Source organism: Choloepus didactylus, chromosome 16, assembly GCF_015220235.1.
Source record: "Choloepus didactylus isolate mChoDid1 chromosome 16, mChoDid1.pri, whole genome shotgun sequence".
Taxonomy (NCBI): domain Eukaryota; kingdom Metazoa; phylum Chordata; class Mammalia; order Pilosa; family Megalonychidae; genus Choloepus; species Choloepus didactylus.
Genome location: NC_051322.1, coordinates 18300813 through 18313298, shown reverse-complemented (window position 1 = coordinate 18313298; position 12486 = coordinate 18300813). Strand labels below are relative to the sequence as shown.

Genomic DNA, 12486 nt, shown 5'->3' with positions numbered 1-12486 from the left:
TCATCTGTTTACATAAATTCTCAGTGCTGTTTTTAATGAGTACTAAGACCTGTAAAGGCAAGCAATAAAACCTTGTTAGGTTCTGAGATACCTCTTAAGGTTTACTTTATAATGAAATGTTCCCAAAGAAAGCAAGAGAAATTTTAAACCTTGTTTTTTGAGAGGGTGGATTTCTGGTTTAAAGTTGTGATGGGTCAGCATTTCTTGATATTTCCTCTCCCAACTTTAAATTTACTTTCAAGACATATAAAAGATATAAAACTAAACATTGGTGAAAAACAAGGATAACAGTCACAAATGAGAAATTTTTCTATTGCTTTAATACAAATTAAGCTGGATTAAGAAGCCCAATCTAAGACTCATGTCATTTTTACTTTGAGAATATATGTTTTAATTGGTTCAAAAGAAGGTACCACCACTCCGCCTGTCTGCCACTAGGTGAGACAACCATTACTGTTCTCCAGGGCAGCCAATTATTTCTATCCCCATTCACTTCCCCATCCGTGTCCACCTCTCTTCATCCATTCAGAAATCATTATTTCCAGTAATGAGAAATAGGGGGAGATGGGCAAGTGGTATACTTCATCCTAGAATATGTGGTTTTCTTTTGTAAAGTCCTATAAGCAAGTTGTAAAGAATAGAAATATAAATAACTTTAAAATATTTTAAAAATACAATAACTTTACTTTCCTTTGTAAAGTCCTATAACCAAGTTGTAAAGACTAGAAACAGCCCTAGAAGTACATGGCAGAATTTACTTTTTAGTATGTCACATTTGGCTGAATGAAACTCTAGACTGCCTCAAATCTTTTCCAATGTAAATTCTCATCATTGTGAAGAGAATTGAGCATTGGGAAAAGAAGAAAAACACATCTAGATTCAGCAGAAACCGCATTAAATTATTGTCTCTTTAATACCATAAATATCCCTGGGAGTGAAGCTAGTAGCAGTGGCTATTCTCTTTATCTTGTACTAAACTGGGGCTCAGTAAATTTCTTCTCATTAAAGATGAGTAAACAGAAGAAAAGAATCAACAAGGACACCACAAAAATTCCACTGTATGAGTAAAACCAAAATTACTCTTAAAATTCAGAATAAAGACACATTTTGGAAAATGATTTACTGCAAAAACCAAAAACCATTCAGAGACATTCTGTTTAGTATCCTAAAAAGTAGACAGGAATTAATGCTTAGAGGGAAAAACACTGGGATAAGAGAAGATACCAAAAGGGGGGAAAAAAAACCTAGGAAATGCCATGTTTCCAAATTTATATTAGACACAAATAGAATTAAACCTACTGGAAATTCAGACCATGTTTTAAATGAAAACCTGGACAACTACTTTCAGTCTTGAAGGCAAGAATGAAAAAGGCACGGAAATGAAAATAATGAGAAAGAAGATAGGTATAAAGTCAAGAAAGCCAATGATAGAAATTATTGAAGAAGGACTGAAAACATAAGAACCAGAAGTTAAAATTTTAAGAAAAGAAAACTTTGTAGAGTTGTGAAAATGCTCAAGGGGATCAGTGTTTTTCCTGGCAAAATTATGAAATACGACACAAAACTATTCTCTGCATTTAAAGGCTAGGTAGTTTGTAATGTATATTAGCCACAGTTTTATAGATGTTCAAGTGTGCAGTTTGTATAAGGAGTATCATTGTTGTCCAAGGAAAGACTTTTATTTACCCTACATGCCTCCCAGTACCCAGGGCAATGACGTAGTATAAAATAGTATGATTAAAATATTTACGAATAGGACAAAAACTAATGAAATATAGTAGTTAAGAAGATCTTTCATGAGTCAGTAGGAAGCCTTATGAGAAACTTTAGTGTTTTTCAAAGGGATTGTTTGTTTTTTTGTAAAAATGTTATTTTCTGTTACATCACCCCAGCAACATCAAATTCTAATTCAAAAACAAAATATAGAATTCAAATATCAGTTACTGCTCTATTCATTGTTCTCCTCCAGATTTGAAGAATTGTTTGCCCAAGTTTCCGTGGTCTCAATAATTTCCCAAAACTCTTCGATCATAACTCATAATGCATGATGATGAACAAAATGTACATATATGCACTTACATAGTATGCCTTGGCTTTTCAGTAACATGTTTTGAAAAACTGCCAATGCCTTTTTGTAATATGGAATGAATAGTAGTATATCAACGGATTGACAGTTTTGAAAGCATTTTGGAGCTAACTACTGCTTCATCCAAAAGAGGTTCAAGAAATGATGTGTCAAAAGCTCTTAGGTTTTTCTTCATGAACCTTGGTACAATCCTTTAAATTTTCCTTAAGTAATGGCACTGTCATGGCCTTGGGCATACATTTTATTCAAATCATTTTGTTTTTAAATATGAGCAAATTTGTTAAGAAACCTCTGAAAGTTAGTTCCAGTCAACTACTCAAAAGTTAAATCCCAAAGTTTCTCTTTAATTATGAAACCCTTTGAAGTCTCAAGTTATATATAAATTAATAGAGGAAAAACTTCCATATATATATATATAGTTAACAGGATACACTGGCCTCTTAATGTTCTGCATTGTTTCCATTTTTTATTCTAATAATTCATATTGAATTTGTATACTTTGTGTTAGTTATCTTTGAACTTCTAGTTCAAATATTTCCTTGTCTTCATCTTTCACTTTTGATATCGAAGAACTAAATATTCCCTCTTTTTCCCACAAATGAAGTAGACACATCATGGCCTCTTAATGGCTATGCTTCTTAAAAAATTAAAATGCTTTAATCAGTTACTGTATGGCTAAGAGAATACAGTCAAATGCCCACAACCAAGGATGGAGTCCACAGCTCTGAAATTATTGCCAGAGTAGAGAAATGGGTTTTTCCTAAGGGTAGTGAAGGGGGACAGTGTAGATCAGGGAGATTTTATTTTTCAGAAGAAAAGTGGCAGGAGTGGCTAACAGGCAGCAATGCCTTAAAGAGTAAAATCTTTAACTGCTAAGTGAAGCTGTACAAGTGTGTCCATGAATAAAACATCTTGGTGGATTGATGGGCAGGTGAACTGAGTACCAATTGGATAAAAATTGTGTTTTCCTATGGTACAATTTTCTATCTTAATGAAATAATGATTTTTTTGTTTACACTGTTGCAAAACAGTAAAATTGTACTTTATGATTCAGTAGTTTTATCAAATTTCAATACTTTATCTGATTGATATAATTTTTACCTCTTTTAAAGATGTTGGAAAATCAGAAATAAGAGTGGCTCATAAATCAAGCTCAAAATTTAAAATACAAGGAACCCCTCAACTATGAGAATAAAACAGTCATATAGATTTTAGGACCCTATAAGTAGATATCTCTTTCCTGCTCTTAACCAAATTATATTTGAACAAGTGGAGAGATGTCCTTTTCAGGATCCAGCCAAGGTATTAATCTATACCAGCAGCCCTCACATAGCCGTCAAGAAGGATTAAGGGAAATTAAATCACATCATTAGGATCAGTCACTGCAAACTGAAAATTTTCTAAGGACAATTTCTTGATACTCTAAGAAAATTAATATTTTATTTTATACTTGAAAAGTAGTATTCCTTATCTTGGTAGTTCAATTAATAGCTAAATACCATCTGTTCTGTTTGCCACGTTTAGGTTTACGTTCAATTTTACATTTAGATTTACGTTTAGATTCTCCAAGTCTTAGAGCAGCTTTCAAAGACTCTGCATGGAAGGCTAATAGTTGCCACCTGGTGGTCAAAAGTACGTATTAGCTTCACTTCAGGTCAAGATACATCAGGAATTAGCAGTCGTGCACACTTAAATCTCCTCTCACTTTACAGAAATATTTTTACTAAAATGTACCAGTCAATTAACTATACTCTATAAAATGTGAATAACAAACACAGCAAGATTGTTAAGTTATAATAATATACTTGACATATAATTATTTTTCCTTATTTAATGAATCGCAGGCTTCTTTGATAACATCTCACGATCTCAATAATGGTGCTTTTTGCCAGTTCTTTACTATCTATGGTTGACACCATATTTCTGCCTGTGTCATATAACGTCTCTCTTCAATGGTTTTCCCCTAGTAGGAACAACATTTATTTTTACTATCACAGGAACTTATTTCCATTGCTTTCTAGGCCATCTGAGCTTTACCTCTTTCAAGTGCATTTTCAGAGCTGTCATATTTCTTACAACTTTGAATTTTAACTCTGCTGACTAAAGTCTTTTGTAAGGAGTCGAGTATTTTTTCCTACTGTAGAGTTTGTACATCTTACATATAGTGATGATGACTTATTAAAGTCATTTCATTGAAGTTCTGTACAAGTGTGTACTTTTTACAAGTGTTCAAACTGCTTAAATTTTTGAAAATTCAGTCATCACAGTTATTAAATATTTATAGTACCTGTATTTACATATGCTTTCTCATTTTAAAACACTAGTGGGAAAAAAACAATTATCAGATGTTAGGAAATTTTCATTGGGAAGCAGACAGCTAGAGTGCTGCCTATAAAGCTTGGAAATATCTTTTTCGATTTTCTTTTTATTTGCTTTAATTTATTTGCTTCCTAAAGTAGGAGAAAATAGAAAACAGAAATAGAAAAGTTGAGAGAGGGGAAGAGAGGATAGCAATGTAAAATATAAAGGGGAAACAGAAAAAATTACAAGAGAGGTGGGGAATGAGAAGACATTACAGTATACAGTGAAGATATACTGGCTCAACGTTTCCCTCCATACTGTCCAGAGGATTTTAGTCTGTCATTATTCTCCTCGAATAACCTAAGCAACAGTCATAGCAAATGTGGCTAAACTAAATAGAAATTTAAAGTCATTTTGCAGTTTAAGTTAAATTGACTTCAGAAAACAGCAATACCTGGGCTTAAAATGCTGATTTTTTAATTAATATGAATAAAGCATTCTTTTTTGTTTTCCCTTGAAGTTGGGTACTTCAGAAACATCTACTGAAAACATCTCTCTCTTTTTTTTGTGGGGGTGGGGGATGTCACTGTTTTAAAGTGGTAGGCAATCAAACATGGAAAACTTAAAACTGCTTTTTAAGGTCACTTTTAATGGAACTTCATTTTGAAGAGTGAAAAGTCTTATTTAAAAATCTATACTATTTTTAAATTACAAATCTATCAATTTAAGTGAAGTTATTAGTTATTAATCTATTGCTCTGTAACACATTACTTCAAAACTTAGTGGTTAAAAATATTACACATTTACTATCTTACTGTTTCTGTGGCTTAGGAACATGCATCCTATGCTTCAGGGGTCTCCTGTAAGAAAGGCTGTAATCAAGGTGGCAGCTGGGGCTACAGTTATCTCAAGGCTCATCTAGGAAGGATCTGATTCTAAGCTTCATCACACAGTTGGGAGGGTTCACTTCCTCGTGTGTTGTTGGACTGAGGGCCTCAGTTCCTTGCTGGCTGTTGGCTAGGGGCCACCCTCAGTTCTTTGCCGCATGGGCCTCTAACATGGCAGCTTGCTTCATCAGAGAATGCCTGCTGAGAAGGCAACAGAGAAAGCCCCACAAGATAGAAGGCACATTCTTTTTTTTTTAATGCATTTTTTATTGTGAGCTTTAACATATATACATAACAGTGATAACTTTCAATTTGATTTAACAAGTAGTTGGAGAGCAAATTTCAAAGAATGTCATGGGTCACAGTTCCACAACTTCAGCTATTTCCATTATTGTAAAATATAACATGTGTCCAGAAAGGTGTTAACTTTCAATGTACAGCTCAACAAGCAGTCATATAGGTAATTTCAAAAATTGTTATGGATTAAAGTTCCACAGTTTCAGTTCTTTCCTTGTTATGCAATATAGGGTCTATACAGAAAGGTGAAGACTCAAAGCACAATTCAATGAGTAGCTATAGAGTAAATTTCAAAGGATGTTAAAGGTTACAGTTCCACCATGTCATTTACCTGCTTCCAGCTATTCCAACACCCCAGCATCTATATATATATATGTTTACGTATATATATATATGTTTATATATGAAGTTTCAGTATTCATAGACCTTTGTTAAATCTTATCTTGTTTGTTGCTACCCCTTTCTCTCACTTAATCTCTTTCATCATCTTCAGAGGTGTCTAAACAATGAGCACCCTAACTTGTTCATATTGAAAAGGGGTGTTGACAAGATGGGGAAGAGGGCTGCATCTGATCGTTGTTCTTAAAGAGGCTGTTGCCTCTGGGTTTTAAGACTTGTCTGGCAAAGGAATACTCTGGTGGACTTAAGGTTCTGAGAGATAAAACTTAGTGAACGAATCTTTTATAGAATCTCAGGTAGGGACCTAGGTATTTGGGGACGACTTTTGGTAAGGGCATAGCACACGGTGGCCATTTTGTATATCTAGCTGGAGCTTACATAAGAGAACCTCCAGGATAGCCTCTCGACTCTATTTGGAATCTCTTGGCCACTGTGACCTCAGCTTGTCACCTTTCTTTTTCCCCCTTTTGGTCAAGTAGGTATTTTCATTCCCTCACTTAGAAGGCACATTTTTTGTAACATAATCTCAGAAGTGACATCCCATCACTTTGGTCATATTCTTTCTGTTAAAAGCAAATCATTAGGTCTAGCACATGCTCAAGGAGTTAGAATTACACAAGGGTGTGAATATCAGGAGATGGAGATTATTAGGGGCCATATCAAATGCTGCCTACCACAGTTGTCTTAGATACAATATCAGAACTGCTGATAAACAAATACAGTTTTACTGCTAATATGATACCATTGTTTGTAATTATAGAAACAATGAGGAAATAATCCCTAATTGATTTAGTGGCTAGAAACTGAAGTTTGGTAGAAACAGAAGCATCAGGCAGATTATAATCTCATAATGAATGTATGAGAAGTTAATTTAGGAGGTTATGAGATTAAGCCTAACACCAACACAGAAATCTCTTCACAATATCAATAATATATTGCTACTGCTTGAATAGCTAGTCTTAAGGAACTCGTTCTCTTGGCGGCAGCCTGGTCCATTGTTGGTGAGATGTAATTTGTACAAATATAGTACATTAAGTTAATTACAAAGATGCTTCTTTTTAATCCTAAATCCTTGTTGTTCTTTCCAAAGCAAATATAAGTCTTTCATTTATTTATGTGTATTGTTTTTTAGGCAAATGATACTGACAGGTTGTGTGGCATTTGCACGTCATGTTGGACCAACACGTGTTGAAGCCGAACTTTTACCACAGTGTTGGGAACAGGTAAATAACTGAATTGGGTCTTCTGTAACTATTATATGCTGTTTTATTATAAATGTTTTAAAGGGTTTTTGAGTCATGATGATTTTATAGATTTATTTTTCTTACATTTAAAATTGGTTGCATTAATTATATAAATTATATGTTAATATATTCTTTTAGAAATGACATTAGGAAATATACAAATATAAATTATGGTGCACAGTGATTTAGAGTGATTGAGTCCTCTGGAATGCTTTGCTTTTATTCATTTGTTCGGCAAATGCTCACAAAACACTAGTTCCAGTGCCAGGTACTGTTGTACTCACTTGAGACACAGTGGTGAACAAAAAAACAAAGACATTCTAGTAGGGACTTAAGAGTGAACAAATCGTGATGTCTTATAGTAATACATACTATGAAGAAAAATAAAGCAGGTAAGGGTTAGAGACTGATGGGAAATTCTATTTTAGAAAGGGTCATCATAGAAGAACTCTTAGGAGATGATGTTTGTTTAGGCAGAGACCTGAATGAAGTGAGGTAAAGCAAATTAAAAAAACCCTAAGTTTTTTTTAAACCTGAGTTCAAGGAAGAGCCAGAAGATGTGTGTATATGGGTAGGTAAATAAAAACATATCTTATATATTATAAATATACTGTATATAAAATGCAAACCTTTGATGCAGAAGATTTTTATATTTATTATTGAACAATTTTAGTGGCAATATCTTTGTTTAATATTGAATTTTAATATTCCAGTCCTATATGGAACTCAGAATCATTGACTTTCTAGACTTGATGTTTAGGTCATTAAGCAGCTTATTTCTCATCTTAAAAAGATGTCTTTCCTATGTATGGTGATAAATTTCATGGCCTTAAAGTTCTGTTGTCAATTTCTTTGGGCATTTGTGTTTGTTTGTTTGTTTGTTTTTCAATAAAATACAGTGGCATCACATCTATATTCAGTATATAAAGTGAAAATTATAGTCTTTATTACCTTTGAAAATCCATTGTATCATCTATAAATTGTAGTGCATCATAATTTAGGGTGAGGTTCTAATCACTTAAAGTCAAAATTAACTTGGGTACATCTCAATCTTTGAATTTTCAATTCTGTAGTTATTCTTGTATACAATAAACTTTTTTTAAAAATGTGTTAACAGCACCTTTTGAAATATAGTTCATAGATCATACAATTTACCCATTTAAAGTATGCAATTCAGTGGTTTTTATATATTCACAGAGTTGTGCAACCATCACCACAGTCAATTTTAGAACATTTTCATCATTCTGTAAAGAAACCCCAACTCCTCCAATTTTGTTCTTTTCAAGATTGTTTTGGCTTTTTTGAGTCCCTTGAATTTCCATATGAATTTGAGAATCAGCTCGTCGATTTCTGCAAAGAAGCCATTTGGAATTTTTATAATAATTTTGTTAAAACTCTAATTTGTTGAAGATTGTCATTTTAACAATATTAAGCCTTCTGATTCATGAGTTTAGAATGTCTTTCCGTTTATTTAGGTCTTTAATTTCTTTCATCAGTGTTTTATAGCTTTCAGAATTAAGTTGACTCCGAACTATTTTATTCTGTTTGATGCTATTGTAAATAGAATTATTTTCTTAAATTTATTTTTAGTTTGCTTATTACTAATATATAGAAATACAATTGATTTTCATTAGTACATTTAATTTGGAGACTCACTGAGCTGGACTAAACAAATGCAAAATTAAAGTTTATGTACAACATACTTTTGACATTAAACCATTCTGCCTTTGAGGTAACTATTTCTAGATTAAATTTAAATCATAGATGTCATTTATAAACATCTCTATCATCTCTACTTCTGTAACCTGAATAAGCTAGAGAATGGTCCAGACTTTCTCCTGGCATCCTAAAGCTAATCTTTGGCAAACCCATTATCTCTGGACACCTTGCCAAATTTTCATCTTTGTTTTTTCTCTTTTTTCTTTAACAGATGACCCCTGTGACCTCATTTTTAGGCTCTCCCTGATTCCCTTATTCCTGATCCAGGTGTAGCCACACAGGAATTCCCAGAAGTGGAAAAGGAAGAATCTTCATTGCATTCTTAACGGAATTTGTGGTGAAAAGTACTTCTCTGTTGGAGGAAGGGAGGGCATGCTGTTTATGCTTGATTTATTTATTTTTTACTCTAGATTAATCACAAATACCCAGAAAGACGACTACTTGTGGCTGAATCCTGTGGAGCATTGGCACCTTACCTCCCTGTAAGAATTGTCATTTTTTTCTTTAAAACTATTTTCTTTTTTTAATAGGAGAGAATTTTGTTTTTCAAGTGCTTTGTGCATTTTGATCCAAATTCTTCTAGGGCATGCTATCCTAATAAAGGAAAAAGATGAGCCAAAAATAAAAGGCTCACATTACGGAAGATAAATGACCTTTGATACAATATGACATTGCACACAGATAAGTACATTACCATTGAATTTGCCTAAGTATAAATATTTTAAACAGAATCAATGTTTCCCAAAGTGTGGACTGCAAACCCCGAGGAGTTCCTTGTGATTCTTTCAAGGGGTTCCATAAGGTGAAAACTATTTTCATAATAATATTAAGACAGTTTTTAAATATTTTTTCACTGTGGTGACATTTGCACTGTTGATGCAGAAGCAGTCAGGCAGAACTGCTGGTACATCCGTACAGATCAAGGCAGTGGCCCCCAACTGTACTAATAAGGATTGTATTCTTCACTGTCACATACTCGCAGAAGAAAAAGCCAGTTTTGCTTAAAAATGACTTTGATGAAGTAGTAAAATTATTAATTTTGTTAAATCTTGAACCTTGAATATGTCTTTTTTAGTATTCCATGTGACAAAATGGAAAGTACTCACATAAAGCCCTTTTGCTGCATGCTGAAGTATGACAGTTGTCTCCAGGAACTTATGCAATTGTTGAAGTTGTGAGCTGAACTAGCCATTTTTTCCCATGGGATACCAATTTTACTTCAAAGAACTGACAGACAAGGTTTGGTTTTCCAGTCGTGGGTATTTGGCTGCCATTTTCACGAAAATGAAATGACATTATCTCTTTAAGGAAAACAAGTATATAGTATTTATTGCCAATGATAGAATGAGAGCTTTTAAGTAAAAACTAGAGTTTTGGAAAATTTCTATCCAGCACCATGAGCTTGACACATTCTAAATATGTAAAGACTTTTTTGATGAGATCAGTGATGATATTAACAAATGTGATTTTTAAATATTCTGTAATGAGATGTATCAGAATTGGGGAGGTTCTGCATGACTCTGTGGTCCAGTATTTCCTAAATGATTGTTACATGATGTTCAAAATCTTTCACTAAAAAGAGGCATTCAAAGTCCAAGATAGACTAAAGGAATTTTTTAAATTCAATTTTATTGAGATATATTCACATACCATACAGTCATCCAAAGTGTACAATCAGTTGTTCACAGTGCCATCATATAGTTGTGCAGTCATCACCCCAGTCTATTTTTTGAACATTTTCCTTGTATCAGAAAAAGTAAAAATAAGAGTAAAATATAAAAGTAAAAAAGAACACCCAAATCATCCCCCTCCCCCACCCTATTTTTCATTTAGTTTTTTGTCCCCATTTTTCTACTCATCTATCCATACACTGGATAAAGGGAGTGTGATTCACAAGGCTTTCATAATCGCTGTTACCCCTTGTAAGCCACATTGCTATACAATAGTCTTCAAGAATCAAGGCTACTGGGTTGCAGTTGGATAGTTTCAGGTATTTACTTCTAGCTATTCCAATGCATTAAAACCTAAAAAGGGTTATCTATATAGTGCATAAGAATGCCTACCAGAGTGACCTCTCGATTCCATTTGGAATCTCTCAGCCACAATGAAACTTTATTTCATTTCATTTCGCATCCCCCTTTTGGTCAAGAGGATGTTCTCAATCCCACAATGTCAGGTCCAGATTCATCCCCAGGAGTTATATGCTGTGTTGCCAGGGAGATTTACACCCCTGGGAGTCAGATCCCACATAGGAGGGAGAGCAGTGAGTTCACCCATTGAGTTGGCTTAGCTAGAGAGAGAGGCCACATCTGAGCAACAAAGAGGTACTCATGGGGAGACTCAGGCACAGTTACAAGCAGGTTCAGCCTCTCCGTTGCAGTAAGGAGCTTCATAAGGGCAAGTCCTTTGATAGAGGGCTCGGCACGTCAAACTGCCAGTCCTCAATGTTTGTGAGAACATCAGCAGCAACCCAGGTGAGGAAGCCCAACACCTCTGCATTTTCCCCCAGCTCCTCAGGGAGGCCCTGCATATATGTTTTTATTCTCTTAGACTAAAGGAATTTAATGTTTCAGACTTTGAAAGTTCATTATCGGTGAGCCTCATAGCATGGTTTCAGATTCCATATTGGAACTAATCTTGGCAAGTTTAGATACAAAATCAAAGTAAAATATCCATTCTTATTGGAAAAGGCTATTAAAATACTCCTCCCATTTTCAATTACAGGCCTTATATGAAGCCAGAATTTTTATAAATACTCCAACCAAATACTATCACAACAAATTGAAGGCAGAGCAGAAAGAGAGTTCAGCTATCTTGTTTTAAATCAGACATTAAAGAGATTTGCAAAAAATGTAAAATAATACTATTCTTCACACTGATTATTTTGTTTTGAAAATAGTTATTTTTCATAAAAATGTTAACATTTAATGAGTTTATTATTACTTTAAATGAAATTATAAATATATTAATTTCTCAGTTTTATTTTCTAATATGAAAAATGTCAATAAATATTCCCTACTCCAAACAAATGCCATTTGGGGTGCTCAATAATTATTGAAAGAATAAAAGGGTCCTGACACCAAAAAGTTTGAGAACCATTGGACTGTTTTCCCCTTATAGGTATCTTCTAGTAGGTCTAGAGCTTCGAAGGAGTAAGGAGAATGAAGTGGCATCACAATTATTTTAATTTAAATAACCATAGTTTAAAGCAGAGCTTTTCCCCAACCATCTGCTTATGTAAATAAAGGTTTTCGGAATGCAACCGTACCCATTCATTTCTGTATTATCTAAGGCTGCTTTCACACCACAGAGTTCAGCGGTCCCAACAGAGACATTATGTCCCCAAAAGCTGAAATATTATATTATCTGGCCCTTTACAGATAAATGACCTTAAAGGGTCATTTTTTAAAAGATCATTCTTGAAAGAGAGGGTATAGTTTTAAATGAATCCTTCCAAAAAATAAAAATTAATGCATATAACAGTGTGTATTTCCATATCCTTTAAAAAATTTTTATCCAAATTAATTGTATGATATATGGTATTCTATATCCC

The 12486-nt window shown here is 33.8% G+C and overlaps 1 protein-coding gene across 5 annotated transcripts in view; it reads left to right on the top strand.

Annotated features, from left to right (window-relative positions):
* The window catches only part of RELCH (RAB11 binding and LisH domain, coiled-coil and HEAT repeat containing), a 131791-nt gene that overhangs the window by 53032 nt on the left and 66273 nt on the right, over positions 1–12486 (top strand). For all 5 annotated transcript variants that reach the window (XR_005212164.1, XM_037805636.1, XM_037805635.1 and 2 more), the window contains 2 exons: positions 7103–7193; positions 9344–9415. Coding sequence is in view for 4 of the 5 variants with exons in the window: in XM_037805636.1 (XP_037661564.1) it covers positions 7103–7193; positions 9344–9415 (163 nt within the window). In the remaining variant the exon portion in view is untranslated. The remainder of the gene's footprint in view (positions 1–7102; positions 7194–9343; positions 9416–12486) is intronic.